Genomic DNA, 21,548 nt, shown 5'->3' on the forward strand with positions numbered 1-21,548 from the left:
TGTGTTTTGAAGGATTGGTGTATACTCTGAGAGCTGGTTCTTGCTGTGTTTCCTGGCAGGACATTTGAAACTGAGACCAGTATGTTTGTATGTGGTTGTAATCCTGGATGGGATCATATGGTTAGGATAAAGTACGACACACCACGCTAGACTTGTCCAGCAACCATTACTGCTGCACTTTGGTCCGATGATAACTAAAAATAAAAAGTACAGTAGGAAAAACAAGTGTCTTAGGGTATGAATGTTTGTCAAAGTTAAACAACTTTTCATCCATTTAAAGGGTCAGATTTGTTAGTTTTGTACCCACCAGACACACAAAGGAGTCCTTTGTTGGGATATAATCCTCTATGTCTTTCTCGTCTCTTGGAAATGTCAGTTTTAGCAGGGAAAAATGAAAAGTTCAAAGGTCAGGGATAATCTGGATTAGTCGGTCAGTGTGTGTGTGTGAAGGTTGTTGGTGTTTCCGCTGTGTGCAGGTCTGTGTGATAGGAGGGGCTAAACTGTTGAACTAAGAGGTCTCTGTCTTATATTTATGTTTATAATATACGTGAAGGAAGTGTGCTTTAGCTGCACCAAAAATGGATATTAGCTCTTCAATATCCTTTGTTTAAGGATGGTTAATCCCAAAATATGTTTCCAGTGTGATAGATTTAATGTAACCAAATGACCAAACTGAATGGACGTTTTCATCAACAATTCTGTTCAAACTGACTTTTCTGCCTCACTGACGATTACTTCTTTGTATGTATGTGTGTTGTTACAGAATATGCTAGTGGGGGGTCTCTGTATGAGTACCTCTCAAGTGAGCAGAGTGAGGAGATGGACATGGAGCAGATCATGATGTGGGCCATACAGATAGCTAAAGGTAAAGCTGACATAATAATGATGGTAAAAATGGTCTCAGAGGCGATGTGCATCATCTGTATGTTACGTTAATGTTATTAGTTAGAGGAGAGAGGAGCTGAGTCAGAAATAGTAAATAAATACTATTCATTTGGGTGTTACCAAACATAGACTTCATTCCACCATCAGTGTCCCAGCTGGGCCTTCCCTAGTCCCTAGTCAAAGCAGTCTGAGTGAACACGCCTCTGCTGAGTCGTTTCCCACTCTCCTCATCTTTGACCAGAATTAAGTGTTTACACAACAATTTTCATCATCCTTTACCTAACACCAACATGGTATTACCATATTACCATTTTTAAGGTCAATGTTACAGTTAACATTTATTACCAATGAACTAATAGTCAACTATTTTCAACATGAGGAATGGATATTGCAAGTTTCATCACAATTGGAAAACTATAATGATTGTTTGGACAAAAATGCAGTATTAACTTCTAGCACAAAGTCTGCTAGGAAGCCATTTCTATTCAGTTGAATTCAAGAATTTGTGATCAGTTTGAGAGGATTATGGGAAAGAAGGCTCATTTAATCTATTTCATAATATTAAAAAACAACTTAAATTTGATGTGATTTTTTTTTTTTATCAAACTCCTCAAGAAATAAAATCTTTTTAGGGGTTAGCCAGGTTTGTTTTGTTTACTGAATATTTTCTCTTACAACAGCATAGCGTACATTCAGCCATAAGCTGTGTGTGATGATCAATCTTTATATTGAAATCCAAAATTTAAATGGATTTAAGACAGGGTAGTTAAATAGCCTCTTTCTCAGCAGCCTGCATATTTCTACATGCTGCAAGAGGTGTCTTAGAAATAATGATATTGATGAATTAACTATTAATATAAATTCTAATATTCATTTGACCTGTAGAAACATTGGTTCAGTGGGTTCTAGTTGCACCTGTATCATGTGGCTTTCGTTTTACCTCAAACAGATTTTTACTTAAACTATAGTGCACTAAAATCTCACAAATCCTGAATGGAAATATCAACCAAACCAATTAGAATAAAATCATTTGTTTTTACCAGTTATAAATGCCTCTCTTCATCTCCCCACAGGGATGCATTACCTCCATGCAGAAGCTCCAGTCAAAGTAATTCATAGAGACCTCAAGTCACGGAACGGTAACACACCAAATACATTTTGATTTGTTCATCAAGTGTGCATCTTCTAGCCAACATTATATTGTATCACTATCTTATCTTACATCTGTTAATCTGCTCTTTCGCACTCTTGCAGTGGTGATGACAGCAGACAAAGTGCTGAAGGTTTGTGGCTTTTCTTCAGGCACAGAGATTCACATACAAGCATTTTTTTTTTTAATTCAGTTCAATCAGTTTGGTAATTATGTGCTGTCTTCTTGGTTCGCCCTGTTGGGATTTCAGATTTGTGACTTCGGGGCGTCAAAGTTCCTGTCGCACACGACCCATATGACAGTGGTTGGCACTTTCCCCTGGATGGCTCCTGAGGTTATTCAGAGTCTGCCTGTCTCGGAGACCTGTGACACCTACTCCTATGGCGTGGTGAGCTGGCACTGCCTGACATACAGTATATCTGCAATGAAACACACATATAGGAATAAGTACTAAAAATGGTCAGGTACTGACAGCTGGAATTAAATGTTGCTCAAATTTGTATTTTTCTTTGTCTTGGTCTTTTAATCTATATAAGACTGTTTTTGAATTAAAAAAAACAAGGTATCAGTAAAGTACTGTTTAGTCAAAGTATCTGCAAATGTATCAACAGTATACATTGAACTATGGACTACATTACAGTGTGTGATGTTTAGATGTGACTTATTATGTGATATAAAGTGTGTGCAGTGACTACCAAATTATCAAAGAAATCCTTTCTATCCCCATGAAGTAACAACGTCTGTTCTGTTGGTAGGTGCTGTGGGAGATGCTGACTCGGGAGGTTCCTTTCAAAGGATTTGAAGGGCTGCAGGTTGCATGGCTGGTGGTAGAAAAACAAGAGGTAACCCCATCCTCTAACACACACACACACACACACACACACACACACACACACACACACACACACACACACACACACACACACCTTTGTGAACACCACTGTCAGCATGTAGATGTACTAGAGGGCTGCAGGTTGCATGGCTGTCGGTAGAAAAACAAGAGGTAACCCCCTCCTCAAACATACGCACACACACCTTTGTGAACACCCCCGTCAGCATGTAGATGTACCAGAGTCTGAGACGGCTGGAGGAACAATGTGATGCTCTCATGGTTTCCACTGCGAGCTGGTGAGGCTGAGGCTGGGTATTTTTAGGCCTGATGTCAGTTCTCTGCTCTTGTAAGGCCTGGATCCACTGCAGTGGAGCTCAGCCAGACCCCCCCCCCCCCCCCCCGGCTAAAGCCTTTACGAGAGAAAGAGAGAGAGAGCGATGAGAAAAAAAGAAAAGATTAATAGGGACAGTTGATTCAGGAGGTTTATGGGAGTTGGGGGAGTGACTGTTGGACTGTATGTGTTTCAGTTATTGACGTGTTTGAATCCCCTGCAGCAGCCTCACATAAAAACACACAGGCACATACAAGGACCAACAAACAATTCTGGGAATATGATTCCTGCGTAGCTCTTGGCTTATCTCCAAATACTCTCCCTAAATAACTCCCTCTCTCTCTCTTTCCCAGTCTCCCTCTGATTTTCCCCTCCATTGCTATACCTTGCTTCCTGACCCTCTTCCTTGCCCTCCCTCAACTCAGAGTTGGTGATATTTTAGGATTAATCCCCAGAGAACACTGTTTCCATGTAGTGCGCTGCACTATGTGGGGCTATCTGGGCTCATTCAGACCTTTGAAGATGCCAGGGGATCTATAATGCAGGGACATTGTGTTGGTGGATTTACATTAACTGCAGTTTAATTGTAAGAAAGAAAAAAAGTGGCCTCACATATTGTAGCTTTCTTTGTTTTAAAGACCCTGATTTTTTTTTTCTGTTAAAGACTTCTCTTATCTTCACTGTGCCTTTGTTTTTATCTTCTTGGTAGTGAGTCGTAGTCAGCGAGGCGGCAGCTATGGGGCCGCTTGCTTGTCCTTCAAGGCTTGTCAAACCGAACTAATGAAGCCTCAACAGTCCTAATGAAACACGGTCACTCAAGCAGCTTTTGAAGAAGATGAACTTTTGCCATGCAATTAGTTTCCATTATGGTGAATAGAAATAACTTGAGTGATTCCTTAACTTTCTCTTTTGATCCATAAATACAAGTAATATGCTACTTTGATTGAAGAACAAACACATTTGAGTGTATTTAGCCTATTAGCAGTAGCAGACAAACAAGCTAAACTAAGATGTTGCAAACGGTCAACAGTGTACCTGCTAAACATCAGCATTAAAGCACTGTTGTTGTGTTCAAAATCTTGATTGGATTGTAAGCGTTAACATTTGTTTTTACCACAGTACACAGTGCAGCCTCCATCACAACGCGTTCAATTTGCATGCAGTATGCAAAAACGTTGGGACATAATGAAAGTCACAACATTAGGCCATCAACTTTTGCCCTCCTGTTCTTACAGTACATCACAGCCAGCAGCACAAGGTGTACATATTGTTGAAGAAATAGTTGCCTTGGATACGATATTAAAAAGCTCTGCAGTTGATGTGATTTATGTTTCTTTTTGCTGAAAAAAATGCAAACTGTCTTGAGTACTGTTAAATGTTAAAGGTTGTTGTTGTGCATCTTGTTTTTCCTTTTTTTTTTTGCATACTCGATTGACATACATGCACCTGGACTTCAATCTTTATCTGGTGTTCTAAAATAGTTTTGTCTTGTTTTAACTTGTTTGGTTTGGTCTTACTGTGTCTATACATTTCCAAGATTGTTTGGAGGACATGTTTTTCAAAATTGTATCACAATCTATTGAGATTAAAGGCTTCTGCTTCTTTTGTTTGCCTGTGTTTGTGTGTGTGTGTCCGTGTGTGTGTGTGTGTGTGTGTGTGTGTGTGTGTGTGTGCGTGTGTGTGTGTGTGTGTGTGGTTATCTAGAGGCTGACCATCCCCACTAGCTGTCCAGCAAGTTTTGCAGAGCTGATGAGGAGATGCTGGCAAGCAGACCCAAAGGTAAGCTTAACGAAAAACAGATGCAGTTATTAATGTCCTCAAAAAATGGTCTCTTATACTTTCAAAGACTTAACAATAAGTGTGTGCTGGTTGTTCTTCCTTGTGTGCATGCGTACACATACAGGAGCGTCCACAGTTCAAACAGGTGCTGGTAACCCTGGAGACTATGGCCAACGACAGCCGTCTACCGGACCAGTGTAACTCTTTCCTACATAACAAGGACCAGTGGAGGTACACACACACACACACACACACACACACACAGACACATACACGCAATGTTTTGTTTTTTTGACAAATGCATTCAGTGGCTTACTGCACTACAAATAAAACTCAGTATGCATGTACAAAATTCAACATAGCTATGCACGTGCCAGCATGCACACACACATGCATACAAACACAGCTCTGTGGAGTCTAAAGCTCGGGAGAGAAGTTGAATGTGTGACCCTGTGCTCTACTTCAGTCTATAATAAGCTCTCTGGAAACAGTCCATGGAAGAGATTCCTGCACTCCTCCTCTTTGCCCTCGCCCCACAGCAAGGAGGCAACAGAGGGGATGGGGGAAGAGTGGAAGAGAGAAAGAGGAGAAAACCAGCTTGAGCTGAAGACAAAAAGTTCAGGGATGACCAGAATTGTATTGAGTGAATATGAAATCTAAAGCACCGAAAAATGAGAGAACAAAAAGGTTTGTGGGAAGCCAAAGCGGACAGATGATGCGAGAGAGGGAAAGAGAGAGCAGAGGAGAGAAGGTGTGAAATTCTGTGCATATTTAACATGAGTACGAGGCAATCAATTCTGAGTTTTTGGTATGGGTGGAAAACTTGGGCAAGGGGAGGTGGTGTGTGTGTGTGTGTGTGTGTGTGTGTGTGTGTGTGTGTGTGTGTGTGTGTGTGTGTGTGTGTGTGTGTGTGTGTGTGTGTGTGTGTGTGTGTGTGTGTGTGTGTGTGTGTGTGTGTGTGTGTGTGTGTGTGTGTTGAAGGAACACAGATGGAGGTATAGCTGTGCGTCAAATCTGTCTATATTTAGTTGCCTTGAGTGTTCATACCAGGTTCATAGGTCGTCACTTACTTTAACAGTGCCCTCTTGTGGTAACAAACAGTTCTTCAGCTCAATATTTACATCTCTGAAACTCTTCTGCAGGAACAGCTTAGTATGTAAACATTTGATGTCATGTTTGATAAAAACACTTATTAAAAATGTGCATTTTAATTTGCCAATGTAATCAGAACTGCAGACTTTTAGAAGAAGTCAAATAATTGAAGTTACAATTAAAAACATTGATCCACTTCCACAGTTTGTAGTAAATCTAACCATGATTTGTGTTTATGTGTATTCCATGAAGGTGTTATGATTATGTGAACTCAAAAGCAGAATACTGACATATGTGAACATGCTCTTAACGCAGTTACTTTCTCACTGTGCGATGTCGGAAATATCAAAACTAATTCTTGTCACTGAAACTATAAAAGAAGAAATATTGAACAGCATTGAAGAGTGGTTGACTTACCTGCAAGAACACATGCTTTGCTTCTTTCCTGTTATACAAAATATATTGTATGTGTTATTTGATTATATATAATTCAGGTAAAACTTGCACGTTTGTTGCAGCTGCAGAGCTTTGATGGCAAAAAAAAAACTGCCAGCCCAAACTGATAAAGACATCAAACCTCAGTAATAAGTCAAATGTATCCTTCAGTGCACACTGGAGCAAAAGCAAGATGGTGTTAGTCGTGATACTGGACTGTCTATTTAACTAGTAAAGTAACCTTGAAACTATGCCCCAACTTCATGCACAGTTAAACAGATATTCTGTCTGTGTCTGCACATCCAAGGTGTGAAATTGAGTCGACTCTGGAGCGCCTTCGAAAGCTGGAGAGGGAACTTTACTCCAAAGAGAAGGAGCTCGAGGAGAGGGAGCGGAGGCTCAGACTGTGGGAGGAGAGGCTGATGGAGAGGTCCAACATGAGTCCCAGTCCAACATCCCTACTCATGGAGCGCTCAAACATCTCACCAGTAAGTTGCATGGGAGTAAAGGTTAATCTCTTTAGGCAGCTGAAGCAAAAATCAACCTGGACTTCTTGGCCTCTTTGTGATCCCCTCTCATTCCCCTCTCTCTCCTCTCTCTAACATTTTCAGTTCTTCACACCGATGTCTATCGGTTCTTCCGGCTCGTTCTTCCGCTCACACTCTCAGGACTCCAACAGCGCCGGGCTCAGCAGTGCTGGGGTCAGCAGTGCTGGCGTCAGCTGCCTCCTCCGCACCCTCAGCAACGGAGACACGGAAAGAGGGAGCAGTGCAGCGCTGGAGAAGGGGATGGGCTCACTTGACAGCGGGAGGCTGCACGCCATGATCCGAGGTTTGCAGGGCAGGTTCGGAGATGAGGATGAGGAGGAGGAAGAGGAGGAAGAGGAAGGGACCCTGGAGGAGAAAAGATGGGGGCAGAGGGAAAGGGATGACAGTGGAGGAAGGGTGCAGGTAACACTCAGGAGCTTCCCAGGCGGTGTAGTGGAGAGGGAGGAAAGGACGTGGGGGGACGGGGACAGGGAGAGAGGAGGGATGCAGAGGAGCAGGGTGACCACCATAGTCCGAGGATACTCAGGTGGGTTTGGAGAGGGGGAGGGGGAGAGGGAGAAAGAGGGAGGGTGGGAGATAGAAAAACTTGGGGATAGGCTGGAGGAGAGAGGGATAGAGGGAGGAATAGAAGGAGGGAGGCTCCCAACTATGTTCAAGGGTCTCCACGGGAGTTTGGGGGGCTTGGGGGACATGCTGTCCTTAGATATGAATGACATGGGGGACATGGAGAGGATAGGTGACATAGACATGGACATGGGTGACCTGGGAGTCATGAAGGTAGTGGGTCAAGGTGTCAGGAGTGAGGCTGGGGTCAGGGGTCGCAGGACTGACATGGGAGTCATGGTCCAGGGAGTAAGAGGTGACCTCAGCGAGGCCATCAGCCAAAAGATTAGAGGTGAAGTGGGAGTCCTCGGGCAATCAGGGGTGCAGGTGAGCATGCGAGCTTCGTCCAATCAGAACTCTGTGAAGAGCTGCAGCGTGCGGCACGGAACCAAGATCAACATGTCCTCTGCAGCCAGGGACATGATGGAGCTCGACTGGTCTGATAGTGACTAGAAAACAAAAAAGAGAAATACACACAGAAAAACACACAGAGGCCAAACTAGACAGATTTTGTTTCAGTTTGTTAACACATACAGTATCTGAGCTGCAGTATGTGCATTAGAATCTTTGAGAGAGTTGAAAAAGAGCTGGTATACACACTTTTTTTGGTATTTTTTTTATTGAATGGATGAATATTATACCCATGTGTACTGTGAAGTAGGAAGGAGAACGATACGAAATTTGCCTTGTCATTTTGTCAGAATGACTTCACCTGTGTAATTTAACGTGCTATTAAAACTGCTGCATAACACACTGTAAGAGGTACAAGTGAAAGAAAAATAACACACTTGAATGCCGCTCTACTGAGGCAGCACGGTCTGATATTTTTTTCCCCGCTTAGAAAGTATCTCTTAGTTTATAGCTTTGATTTGTTCAGAACAAGCTCAGTTCTAACTGTGATCTAGTGTGTGAATGTTTGGCATTTCTTTCTGTATATTTTATCGTTTTTCAATAAAAAGATTATAAATTTTCTTTTCATTCCTGCTCTTCTTCTCTGCTAGAGTTAGCCCTATCATCCAGGACATGTATGTATACATTTGAGTCTGTGTTAACTTTTATAAATCAAACATGGACGACAAGTTTTAACACATTGTACAAACCTACTTTGTCTCATAAAAATCGAATTCCTGCTAACCTCACATTCCTAAAGTCCCCATCAAACACTGAGCAGCAGGGCGACTCCTGCCAGCACCCACTTGGCTGGCCTCTCCCTGGTTTTTAGGCTAAAAGTCCATACATATGTAGGTCCTCTGATCTTAGTCTTGTAGAGGGGACACTCGTAGATATTCCTGGTCTCCTGGCGGTCATTGGGCACAGCTCGGACTGAGATGACAGGCATGGCCGGGGTCAGTTCCTTCAGACGGGCCTCAGTGATCACACCAGTCTGAGTGTCCCACCTTGCACCTGCAGCAAACACAAATGTAGAGAAGAGGAAAACATGGTATATCTTTTTTTTTTTTTAAAACATTTCTTAACATGTATGACACCATTTCATTCACAGAGGGAGAAGTTAGCTTTTACTCAAAATTCCTAAAGATTAATTGCAGAAAATGTTCTTTCAACCTTCCATGTAAAGTCCATAAACGTATGCCCCTTCCCTGGCAGGCTGGTTGAACTCTTCCTTAAACTTCTTGGAAACATCCACGGTCAGGTTCACCTTATCAAGGGGCCACTCGTTCTTCCGTGCCAGAGACTGCATCACTGCTGGAAAGCCAGGCCAAGACAAACAAACAAACAAACAAATAAGACACGGAGGACAAATGAGATAAAAACAACAGATGGCACAAGTGCAAAAAATATGTTTTTTTTTTTTTTTTTTTAATGATGCCTGGGTTTTACTCTTATATGTGAGAGAGTAAAGAACGTTTGATACCTGTGAGGAAAGACTGAGGGTTGAAAAGTCCGGACAGCCAGACGACACTGGGCAGAGAGAGGTCCTGAGTCCAGCTGTCCAGCTCTTTACAACGCTGCAGCACATCATTATACCTGACACAAACACACATACGTGTACTTAGATCATGTTTTGGACATTATATAGATTTTAATTAATTTCCTGGAGAATCCATCCCCTACCCTCAACCAATCACTCCAAATATTTAGTTTCTCAACTGGGGACGTGGATTTTATCCCCTATAAAAAAAACAATTCTTAAGTCTGAAATGTGTACTACAAAGTAGGCTTAGTCACACCAACAAAGAGAGGAGAAGATCTGAAGATAATGTCAGAGTTCTGTCTGCACACTGTAAAAATGGCACATGTATTTCTGACAGCTTCACTAATAAGCAGTATAACTTATAGTGTCCTAAAAAGCTTATTTAAATCTATAGTTGATAAAACAAAGCAAACGGCAAACATAATAACAAAAAATTTCCTTTTTCTGTTCAAAAACTTAATAGCTGTTTACATTTAGACGCACTGACAAACATGTCACACACACAAACACACCATATTGACAGGCTGTAGGTGGAGGGGTAGGCCAGTTTGGTCCAGGTATCAGGGACGTTGTCAAAGAACAAAGCAGTCTGCAGCTTCTCCATCTCAGAGGAGATGGCCAGTTCACCCTGTGACGGACATATTAAACTCTTACTTCACAATGACTACGAACAACTATGGTGCTTTATCTGGCAAATTAACATCAAATAAGTATTTGTACATTTGCGAGTCTGGTATAACTACTTTTAAAAACAGCTGCTCTACACTTTTTAAACTGCAGCATATGCCACCTGATCAGATAAAATAAATCTGCAGGATGGATTAATGTGGTGCTTCAAAAGACTCCCGTGTGGCAAAACAGGAAGAGGGCTTTTTATTCTTTAAGTGCACACATAGCTAATGATAAGGATAATGGGAGTACTGGGAGATGTCTTTATTTGATTAGCACTAATACTAACACCACCACTGCTTTGGGACAAAAAAAGCAAATAATCCCTTCAACTCTGGCTTCACACTTTAGTCAGCAGTAAGACCAGGGTATAAGAACAATTTAGATGTTGTTGAAATGTATAGGAACAAATGTAGAACAAATTGGTTCTACCTTGAGTCCTAGGTCCAGCTCTTTGAGCGAGCGGCGTATCTCGGAGATGAGCATGTTCATGCGTTCACACTCCTGAAAGCAGACCAGGATGTACGGCGAGCGTTCAGCTGTCTTAGAGGTGATGTCAGACATGTTGTACTCTTCTGGAAGCTTCTCAATCACCTCATCTAAAATAGTTTTCACCTGAAGGAGTACATGTCATTAAAAAGTAGGTATGAAGAAGAACATTTCCTAAAGTTTCCACATTTAGTTTTGTAGTTCTCTAAATGTTGTATCTCAAGAGATTGAATTCAGAGATGAAACTTTTAAAGACCCCTCTGTCAAAAATGGTCACATGTTGTGTCTCTATTTTGTTTTTTGCCAGGTTCAATCATTTAATATCCATCAGTAACAACCCTGATTCCATAAAAAAAAAAAAAACATCCTGTTGTGTAGCTACCTTCTCCTCCAGGGTCTGTGAGGCTCCCTCCCCCATCACAGCATCCGGAGACTGCAACTCCAGCAGAGTGTGGAAAAGGCTATCCGACGTTACTGTCAAGAACTCAATTTCTGCATTGGGGTGTAACCCATAATGCACTGGGCTCTCATGGGGCAGCATCTCATCTATGAAATCATGGTAACCCTGGAGATGTAGGGAGAGAAAATGATGAATGTTCCATCCATTAATTCCTGTCATCTTCTCATTAGACTTGCATTTAAATTCATAAATCTCTTGAAGGTTTCAAAGCCACACGTAAATGATATGGACTACCCTGGTTATTAAGAATTCAACATCAGCAAGGTAAGACATTGAATGTTACAAATTCACACAATATCTATCTCTCTTGTTACCTGGTAGTCCAGGTTGGAGGGGACGAAAAATCCTGGAGTCAAAGCAAGCTTTCGGTCAAACTGGGCAACAAAACAACATAAAGGAGAAGTTTTAGCTCTCTTACACAGAACAAAACATGAAATTACTCCAACTCAAGCAGCCAAAATTTCAAACTCTTTAATTTTTATTTGCAGTCTTTCGCCCATAACAAGCCACTCTGCTGCTAACTAGAATCAATTCTCATCCCCAAGTGTCCAAAGTCTACTCCAAACCCCCCCCCCCCACCAAAAGCTTACTGACACTGCCAAAGTGTTTGTGGCAAGATTAAACTTCATTAGGGATCCCTTCATAGCTACACTAAATTACCTCCAAATGTATTCCCTTTCTCGTTCTTGGATAAATAAACAAACCTGGTTTGGCTGCATGTATTCCTCCAGATAAGTTCTGCAGAGCCGCCTGTCCCAGTCATCAGTGATGTGTCCTCCATACATGATCTCACCAAACAGATACCTCAGGTCCTCCCATGGCACCTTCATCAACATAATCATTACCAAAATCACTGCTAGTACAATCATCATAATCATCCCCTTCATGACATGCTTCCATGAATCACCCTGTGGCAAACACACACATGCTCCTCCCTCCCAGTCCCCAATGCAGCATGTCATTCAAACACAACATCAACAACACACACTCCACCTGTGCGTTGGCCTCCAGGTAGTTGTAGAGAACGTTAACTGATATGGTCAGGTCTCCAGTGTTGAAGGGATACTTTCTGTTCCAGCCCTGCGGTCCAAACTTCCTCCGCTCAGCTACACAGGCGTGAAAGTAACACAGAGAGAAGAGGATGGTCTTAAACTCCTGCTCACGGCTGCACTGGTCCAGGATGTCCTGCAAAGATACAAATGAATTAATAAAAGAAGAAAAAAAAACACACCATTTACACAAAGCAGACATTAGACACCCACCTGGTCAAAGTTATCCAGAGCTGCATGCAAATTGGCATGCATGCCTGTAGGAGGTTCATTGGTGATCTTGATTGCGTTTTCCAGAATGCCCTGAGGGAAATCACCACATCAGTGATGTAATACTGTATGAGTGCAGGAAAGATACCCAGGAGGCTTTGTTGTCTATAATTGATGCCTTAAGATGCCCTGACTGCATGTGAGGTGTACCTGTGGGATAATATGTTCCTGGGGCGTTGGTGCTGGCTCAGCGCTCATAAACACTCTGTAGTCGGGATGGCTGCCTTCAGAGCAGCGCTCGAGCAGCTTCTCAAGTGAACCCAGCCAGCGAGCAACCAGGTGGATGTTCTACAGGGATGGGAATGAAAACAAGCAATACAAATATAGTTTAGCATAGAAGGTGACAGTGGGAACGCTTAAGTATTGAAAGTCGAGAATTATCAAAATTTCCAAGAACACTTGAAATCATATTTGTTTTCTATAAACTAAATAAAAACACCTACATTTAAATCAAATTTGAAGTACTCTTAACTGTATTTGAGCAAAATGAGACAGGTAATCATTCAATGTAATATTTATGATCTTTGATACATTTCTTCTACTTCTATTAACCCCAATATTCAGAGAAAACACCATCTTCTTATCAGACCTGCAGTATAACCCAGTGACCCTCCTTGGAAGCCTTTTCCATTGCAACCTCAGCCACAGCCTCCTGGCCCTGGCCTAAGGACACGTTGTGAAGCTTCCCAAGGTCGATGGTGAATCCCAGCTTCCTTCCTGAGAACATGAAGATTTAATTAGAAGTCACACTCCCACTGAAGTGTGTCATTAATTGACCAATTATTATGGTTAGAAAGAAGTTTTCGTATTTTTAAACCCTTTTCTTTGTATTATCTACAACGTGATCATTCTATTGTCATAACACGACAAAGAATATGAAGTAATGACACTTTTTTCTAAAAGCCCAAATGGGACACTTCTTCACAAAAAAGGGAATGATGGCATAAACAATTCAAACCTATAAATATCTAGTAAATATACAAGCAGTAAAAAGCTTTGAGTATGTATCTGTCTTTGTTTAATTACCCAGTGATTCCACATCCTTCAGAGGGTCTACTCCAGGGGAGAGGATGAAGAACACAGGAGAGGCTGGCCCACTTTCTCTAAAGGACTTCGCAAATTCCGTCTTTCGACCCTCTGTGTACTTCACCCCGAGCTTCTCCTCCACAAAGTTCCTACATTGATAATAACTTTCTTTGACGAGGCAAAACAAATCTTGCAAAACACACAAAAACAAGCAAGTCAAGAAACTCAGTGTGCCCAAAAGGGATCCACACGAGATGGCCGGACGCAAGACAGAGGGGACAAAAGATTTAAGAAATGTTGAAACACAGGAAAGATGAAACAGGTTTGAAAATTAAGGTCAAATAAAGAAATAAAGAAAGAAAAAGCATAATAGCAAAAAAACAAACAAACAATAAAATAAATAAAGAGAAAGCTAAATACAGTAATAAACAAAGTAAAACGCTACAGTATGCCATAAAAAGTGTCTAAAGCCTCGTTTTCATCAAGCGGCCGGGTTCAGTTCGGTTTGGTACGGTACCTATTTATTGTTTTGATCAAAATAAGGGATCCGTACCGTTCTACTTTTTTGGTACCCTTCTGTTGTGGTGCCAAGGATACCGATCCAACCCTAAAGGGTCCCCCTTTGTTTACTGTGTCCCTTTCTTCTTCTTCTTCGTTGAACTTAATTAATAGCGGGCTTCACTGTGTTGGGCTGCTATGATGTCACATAATTACATAACTGACAGCCTGACGCAGCTATCTCCTTCTGGCTTACACTTCGCTTACCAAATAAGGGCACGGTTGGCTGTGGAAACGCTAGCAAGATCAGGGTTTACTGTCTCGAACTGAACCAAACTCTACTGAACCAAACCGGACCGCTTGGTGGAAACAGGGCTTAAGAAAGTGATAGAAAATGAGACTGTCCAAATATTTTTAAGACAGAAGGAGGAAAACAGGATCATCTCATATCTGTATATAAAAACACAAGAGGTAAGAACTCCTAACCTGAGAGCATAGGTCATGCGGTCTGGTCTTAGGGCTCTCATCATGATTAGTTTCTGTAGGGAGCTTTTCCCTTTCCACTCCTGAGGAAACTTCTCCTTCTCTGGACACTCTGACTCCACCATCTTCTTCCAGCGTTTAGGAGAGCCTTCAATGTCCCGATCCAGACCTCGAAACTCATCAGTGAAACTCATGACCTGAGCAGAGAAGAGGCTCAGCCAATGGTGTTTGACAATATAATTAATTGTGGTTGGCCAGCAATAAAAGCAAATATTTTATGGATTTTTGTGTGAGAAATCACCTTGATGGCGCTCCACGCCGTGCTTGAAAGAAAGTCGAGCTGGCTGACGTAGGTGTGGTCAATGTTGAAACGTAACAGGAAGTCCAGCTCTCGCACATCTATCTCCTTACTCAACAGGAGCAACTGAAAGAAGAAGAGCACAGTCAGAGAAGAAATGCTGCATCTCTTTAACACTCACACAGACTCATACACACCTGGAAGGCCAGCTGTGCGGTGAAGGTGAGCTTGTCTCTCTCAAACAGTCCCCGGCTGATGTAGTTAAAGGTGGAGTAGGTAACGCAGTCTATGAGTGTGTTGACTCTGCTCTTGACATCCTCACAGGCCTCTGCCATCGCCACTGCCTTGTGGAAAACCACGTTAAAGGCCTGACAACAAGAGCGAGATGTTAGGCTAATACAGAAAACATGATGATACAAAAAGTGAAAGCACATTGTTTTTTTATAGCTCTTTTCATCTTTAGAGAAACTTTAAAACAGAGACACTTTTTTCTATTTCACCTTGAGGCTGAACTGGTACATGGGGTTGATCTTGTTAAGGTCGTTCATGATAAAGTAAAGCAAAGAAGCTCTGACAGCAACAGGACGATAGTGCTCTCTGGCTTCGTTTATCTTCACCTCATTAACTTTAGCTTCCAGGACCTGTGAGGGAGGGATGAAGGAAGAAGACAGACGACGGAAAAATGTAAAGGTCAGGGCAAAGGAGGAAGTACGGGGGTTGTTTTTAAATCAGGCTTTAAAGACAATGTGAACACATTTGTAACCTTCATCTCAATCTCAGCAGCTGTGTGTTTGGTGGTCTCAAGCTTCTCCACCAGCACGTTGTCACCCAGGAAGTTACTCTCTGCAGCAGACAGCCTGGTCAGCAGCTCGTCCTCCAGAAGTTTCAGCTCAATCTTGAACATGTTCTGCTGTGTGGTCAGTTCACTCTGCAGGGAGAGAATACAAAGAGTGTGTATCAATTACAATATGATACGACAAAACACACATTGAGCTGCTTTTTGGGAATGACTCTCTTTACAGCTGTGATTCTTCATATTTACCTGAAATCTTATTTAGTGAGGAAATCGTTTTTGCACCTATCATCAACAGTTTCTTTGTACAGTATGTTTAATATAGGGATGTATTCAGGTGTATAAGTGCAGCAGCATTTGTGGCCCACCACAAATTTGCCATACTTGCACTTATTTCAGCCCACCTTGAGGTGCTCGAGGTCGGGTCGCTCCTGATTCACCACCTGGGCCAGCAGCTGGTCCTCCAGACCATCCCTGGTCACAGTGAAATTGATGAGGGTGGTCTGTGCTTGAATCTCTGGCTTGTAGTGAGGGTTGGCCAATTTAGTGTGGAGAATCAGTCTAAAGCCTGGGTGGAAGAAACACTCCTTGTCCCCGACCTTTATACAACTGTGAGAGAGCGGTGCAGAGGGAGGAAGGTCAAAGGAATAGGAACAAAAGGTTGTTTAGTATGTACACAAATGTGTGTCTGTTGTGTTACCTGCCCTTCTTGATGGTGTATCGCCCCAGCAGAGGATCGATAACAGGGTCAATGGTCTCCTCAAGATTCTCTATGAGGACAGTGTCCCCTGCCACTACGGCCTGCTCTATCACGTCAACATACCTGGAACAACACTGAATATTAATTAATGAAATACAAATCATGAAAGTTTAATAAAATACATACAATTGCCAGTTCTCCCAAATAGTAACACTGTTAAACAAATGAGAGTAGAAGCTTGTGGTAGCATGTGTGTGCTATGTAATATAAATGCGACTTAAAATCTTCACAGTATAACCATAAAATCTTCCCAACAACGGGATCAAATATGTATGTTTTCGGTTGGTACATTCACACAGACTGAATCAGATTCATTATTTTAGGTGCAGAGCAGTCTGAGGATTAGAAACTGGCACTGGGAAACACTCACCCTTTCTGCTCAAGACTGACGACCTTGAGGCTGCTGCCACAGCGACTCTTGATCCACTTGATCCCTTGTAGCTGCGGGTCAATGAGAAGAGGCCAGCGTTCACCTGTTGTTAATCACACAGGAAACAGGAGCAGATTCGTGAAACAAAACTGGCAGTGCACTATTTGAATGCCTGTAGAAAAGGGACAATCATCTCTTCAATGATGAGATGGAGTATATGTAACAGCAATACACACAGTTGATGAGGATGGTTGCGTTCTGAGTCGACATTTTGTCTCCTGGTAAACCTTCATTGTTCCACTGGGCCACCATGGCATCATCAGTCAGCATCGACACTGGATCTAAACCTTCTGTCATGGGGATGGAAACCTGATATGATGGAGAGATTATGTTACTGAAATGTACAATTACGACAAAATGTTATCATGCAAAGAGAACAAAATCTGCTGTTTTAAAGACAGGCAGCTGTGGAAAAGATAAATGTGGAGAATGATTCACACTTTCACATAAAATATAAAGATATATTTTCATGTTCATTCAATTCAATTCTGCAGAAACTATTGAAAAGTGAATGAGACTGAAGACCTTCTGGCTGCGCAGGAAGGGCATCCAGAGGTTTTCCAGCAGCTCTCTCCTGTATTTCTTGGAGAAGGAGCCAGAATAGGAGATGAAAGCTGCTGTTAAGAGGACGTCCCCACTGAGAGTCTCCTCATGTTCATGGTACTGAGCTACTGAGTGGGCCCAGCGCACATTCTCACTCTGAAACATTCACATTTATACAAACAGTGAGACCCTGGAGTGGAACCAATACTGTACAGTAGGTTATTTATAAAGAGTTGACATACTGCTCTAATACAACATCTCTGGAAACAGTTCAAGAAACACAAGTAAAACTTATTTCCCATTGACCACTGCTGCACCCACCTCCAGTCCTTTGACCAGCCGATTGGCAAGTTCTATAGTCTTGTTGGTGCGGTTGACCTCTTCCTGAAAGCGTAGTTTCTCTGATGTGGCTGTCTCAAACGCTGATGTCAAAGTTTCCAGGCTACTGTCCAACTCCTGAAAGAAACGTATATGATGACTTAGAAAATATCTATAATTTAACTTTATGTCAAAGCCATTAAGGATCAGAGCCTAAACGTAATAAAACAAAAATAGTGAGGTGACACCACTTATTACACTCCACTTAAAGAAGGCCTTCTTTATGGGCGAGTCGACAAGATAATTTAACTTAAGTTTTTGTTTGTAAAGGGACCATGTACAATATTAAACATAAATGTTGCCATTTGATGCATTGCACCAGAGTTAGCCTTGGGCTTATTTACATCTGCAGTCCCTCGGCAGGTCACAATTAAAACATCACATAGTAATACAAACATAAACTATAACAAACATAGCAGATTATCCCAGAGCAGAACATCGCATGCATGCACGCATGCACACACACACACACACACACACACACACACACACACACACACACAATTAGAGACTTCAAGGAGCAATTTGAATGACAAGAATGTTCTGCAGGAGAAGAGGTAGTGGACTATCAGACGACCTTTAAATGTACTCATGATGATGATAAAGAAAAAGTGAAACAGTCACCTTCCCTTGGTAACTAGCAAAGTGTTATGATGGAGTCTTGTTTTTTCCATAAACATATTTACATTTAAAGCAAGATTCAAATAAAAAAAGGAGAAAAATGAATCCAAACAAACTCACCGTAAGTTTCTTCCTGATGGCCTCGAGTTTCTCAGCAGCCTCAACCAGATCAGCGTTGGCTTGAGACAGACACATCCGCTTCATCTCTACTTCACAAAATACCTGGAGAAGAAACACACAAATGCACGCAAGCACACACACAGCAGTTTGAACCAAAGATATGCTAACAAAAAGAAGAAATGCACAGACTGTTTTTTTTTTATAAAAAGAAGAAAATAACGTTGTACTTACAAAAATCTATCCAGGGCAGCACAAATGTTGTGGAAACAGAGAATAATTATCAAATGATACAACCACAGTGTAGTACACTGAAAAACATCAAAGCTGTTTAAAATCAGTGATATTTAATTAGTATGACAGCTGATGTATGAGTGCGCACCTCATGGAAGCGGATAATGTTGATTACCCAGGAACAGAGCCCGGCAGCAGCAGAGGATTTCTGTCGTACAAACTCAGGGTTGAACTCTGGGTCACTGAGGTACTCGTCCCTCACACACTTCACTGTGGCCTCGGGGATGTGTTCTTTGTCAAAGTTCACCAGAGCCTGGAGGAAGTCATCCACCTGGATGTGCAGAAGTGTGTGTAGATCAAATCAAAAGATGTCACTGGTTGATCTCCATTGTAATATATTTGCAAACCTTTTGGGTTCTAAATCACACATTAGGTGGGAATTGAGGTTTGAAATAAATTACACGAAGCTGGAAACTAAACTGGAAACTCTCTGATGGAACACAGTGTTTGCCAAAGTCTCTATTTCAGTTAAAGATATACAGTATCATTTATTTGACTGAGAGAAAGCCTATGGCTTAGATAACAAATTATCTAAAACAAGAAGCAAAGATAAGAACACTGAACAAAACACTAAAAAGTAATGACACAGGCTTATTGTACTAAAGGATATTATAAAGAATGTCAACACACTGTTACCGTTTTTGGCAGTTTTGGAAGCCCAGATAACACACAATAATAAATTGTCAATGTGTCATTGTGAGTGTGACAAATTGTTATTTCTCCACATAAGGGGATTTATGTGTAATGGACTTTCTGGCTTTGTGGCCGACAGCTATTAATCCACGGAACAGTACAACATGTCATTGTAAAATATCACCTTGCTCATAACCATCTTGGAAGCCTTCCAGCTGCGATCTTTGGGGATTCTTCCTTGGGGAGACAGTAGCACCAGAACAGCTGCTGAGACGTTGGTGACGATAGCTGTAGGGTTGGGGAACGTCCTGAGTTCTGTCAGATTTAACTGGATGAACACACACACACACACACACACACACACACACACACACACACACACACAGATACAAACACACACACATACACACACACACACACACACACACACACACACACACACACACACACAGATACAAACACACACACACACAGCATATTTATTTGGGCTGGGATGAAGCAAATCTTGTAAGGCAGTTGTGTTGAATATTTGCAGTGCTAGCACATATAAAACACATTGAAAAATTACATTTAACATAAATTATGTTTAATGGGATTCATGTCTCTATTTATGTGTACAATATTTTTACTCTGTTGAGTGTGTTGAGGGCTGTATTTGCTGCCTGCAGAGCAGGTTCAGCCTTGGCAAGGTCTTCCTCTGTTTCCTGCTGCTGTTTGGTCACTTCAGCTTGGATTGCTGCCACCTGAAGAAACAAACAAGAACAAAAACAACGTGTGCATTCTATTTAGTGCGTTGAATAGATGCTGCAAGTCTTTCTCGTTGAAAAAATAAAAAAAGACACGCACATCCCTCAGTGGGTGCTGGATCCAAAAAACACAAATAGGCAAGGAAAGCAAAACAAGATCTGCACAGCAAGAAGATCCCGTTTGAAGGATTCATTATGTGACGTTTCGAACCAACATGCTCTTCCTCAGACTACTTTCTCATGCCATCACTCCATCATAAACACATTTTGTGATTGTGCAGGTCCTCTTATGCAACAGTCTCACCTTTTGCTCCTCTGCATCTGCCACAGCTCGCTCTTGGTTAAGCTTGTCCGTCTGTTGTCCAATTTTTGCTAAGAGAGCCTCTATGTCTGTGTTCCTCTGCCACAACTCCACCTCCTGCACAGCTAGCTTAGCTTTCAAATCTTCTACCTGAGTAAGACAGAAGTACCTAGCTGAGTTACAGAATCAGTCACACAAGATATATTGTTAACGTTCCTAAGTATTTAATGTTTCTTGTCTGACCTGCGAGGCGGTTGACTTCAGTTTCAGCAGGCCGTTTTCTAACCGTTCCATCTTCTGCGTCAGCTCTGTGCGTTTTTTCCCCAGCAGGTTGCCATACAGCTTCATGAACTCCAGGAAACTCTTCGGTGTGGTGTAGTTAAAGTGTTTCTCATTCTGTTGATACTTGACACTCACCTGCACAGTGATTATGAACAAAAACACGAGATGGGATGTCAGAGAGGGTATCAAGGTTTTTTTTTATAACGGTGCTCTTTGATAACTCACCTCATTGACACTGGTGTGGGCGTATGAGATGAACTCACTGATGGATGCTCGCACTTTTGGCTGCATAGGGTAAACATGAACAGGGATTTAGAAAATTCTTTAGTTGGATTTGTTCTTTTTAAATCACTTAATAGTACTGACAAATACGATCATATTTTACTTCTGCAATGCAACTATTATGTTTGTTCTTTCATCTGATGGTATCATTGGCATATTACTTTCATATGCACCTTTTTTAACATCAGAGTTTCTATGTTTTAAACTCACAGAGTGCATAGTTAATATGTGATAAAGTGAATATAAATGGTATTTGAACATGCTGTCACCTCCAGTCCAGGTATCTTCTCTATGAAAGTACAGCTGACAGACTTCAGGGCGAGCTGAGGCCAGGGGTGGAACCAGTCTATGGCCGTACAATTCACCAGCGCCGGAAATTTCCTAGCTCGTGTCCTCAATGTGAATCCGACTGGAGAGAAACACAGGACGACCTGGAGGACAAATAAAGAGGTGGCAGACATATTTTGAAATCAGTGGTATAGAGAAGGGTTTTGATAATATAGGTATTATGCTTTGCTATAAAATGGTATCATACGTG

At 41.8% G+C, this 21,548-nt stretch overlaps 2 protein-coding genes across 2 annotated transcripts in view; one reads left to right on the plus strand and one right to left on the minus strand.

Moving 5' to 3' along the window:
- LOC109984106 (uncharacterized) overlaps positions 1-8,625 on the plus strand; it is an 11,515-nt gene extending 2,890 nt beyond the window's left edge. Inside the window, exons 3-11 of the mRNA XM_020634123.3 lie at positions 764-865; positions 1,959-2,024; positions 2,140-2,168; positions 2,286-2,423; positions 2,791-2,877; positions 4,903-4,977; positions 5,102-5,208; positions 6,812-6,992; positions 7,116-8,625. Coding sequence (XP_020489779.2) covers positions 764-865; positions 1,959-2,024; positions 2,140-2,168; positions 2,286-2,423; positions 2,791-2,877; positions 4,903-4,977; positions 5,102-5,208; positions 6,812-6,992; positions 7,116-8,108 — 1,778 coding nt within the window. The 3' untranslated portion in view covers positions 8,109-8,625. The remainder of the gene's footprint in view (positions 1-763; positions 866-1,958; positions 2,025-2,139; positions 2,169-2,285; positions 2,424-2,790; positions 2,878-4,902; positions 4,978-5,101; positions 5,209-6,811; positions 6,993-7,115) is intronic.
- Positions 8,626-8,772: 147 nt separating this feature from the next.
- The window catches only part of dnah9l (dynein, axonemal, heavy polypeptide 9 like), a 33,463-nt gene continuing 20,687 nt past the window's right edge, over positions 8,773-21,548 (minus strand). Inside the window, exons 56-87 of the mRNA XM_065953929.1 lie at positions 21,280-21,441; positions 20,954-21,013; positions 20,690-20,863; positions 20,450-20,596; positions 20,029-20,142; positions 19,584-19,727; positions 18,855-19,037; positions 18,476-18,577; positions 17,678-17,812; positions 17,339-17,512; positions 16,990-17,122; positions 16,754-16,856; positions 16,324-16,446; positions 16,028-16,232; positions 15,594-15,758; positions 15,331-15,471; positions 15,028-15,198; positions 14,834-14,956; positions 14,536-14,729; positions 13,552-13,700; positions 13,115-13,242; positions 12,676-12,813; positions 12,469-12,558; positions 12,200-12,391; positions 11,911-12,030; positions 11,521-11,580; positions 11,129-11,311; positions 10,690-10,872; positions 10,101-10,216; positions 9,529-9,641; positions 9,219-9,359; positions 8,773-9,059 (exon numbers count right to left, since the gene is read on the minus strand). Coding sequence (XP_065810001.1) covers positions 8,812-9,059; positions 9,219-9,359; positions 9,529-9,641; positions 10,101-10,216; positions 10,690-10,872; positions 11,129-11,311; positions 11,521-11,580; positions 11,911-12,030; positions 12,200-12,391; positions 12,469-12,558; positions 12,676-12,813; positions 13,115-13,242; positions 13,552-13,700; positions 14,536-14,729; positions 14,834-14,956; positions 15,028-15,198; positions 15,331-15,471; positions 15,594-15,758; positions 16,028-16,232; positions 16,324-16,446; positions 16,754-16,856; positions 16,990-17,122; positions 17,339-17,512; positions 17,678-17,812; positions 18,476-18,577; positions 18,855-19,037; positions 19,584-19,727; positions 20,029-20,142; positions 20,450-20,596; positions 20,690-20,863; positions 20,954-21,013; positions 21,280-21,441 — 4,614 coding nt within the window. The 3' untranslated portion in view covers positions 8,773-8,811. The remainder of the gene's footprint in view (positions 9,060-9,218; positions 9,360-9,528; positions 9,642-10,100; positions 10,217-10,689; positions 10,873-11,128; positions 11,312-11,520; positions 11,581-11,910; positions 12,031-12,199; positions 12,392-12,468; positions 12,559-12,675; positions 12,814-13,114; positions 13,243-13,551; positions 13,701-14,535; positions 14,730-14,833; positions 14,957-15,027; positions 15,199-15,330; positions 15,472-15,593; positions 15,759-16,027; positions 16,233-16,323; positions 16,447-16,753; positions 16,857-16,989; positions 17,123-17,338; positions 17,513-17,677; positions 17,813-18,475; positions 18,578-18,854; positions 19,038-19,583; positions 19,728-20,028; positions 20,143-20,449; positions 20,597-20,689; positions 20,864-20,953; positions 21,014-21,279; positions 21,442-21,548) is intronic.

The sequence above is a fragment of the Labrus bergylta genome, chromosome 4 (assembly GCF_963930695.1).
Source record: "Labrus bergylta chromosome 4, fLabBer1.1, whole genome shotgun sequence".
Taxonomy (NCBI): domain Eukaryota; kingdom Metazoa; phylum Chordata; class Actinopteri; order Labriformes; family Labridae; genus Labrus; species Labrus bergylta.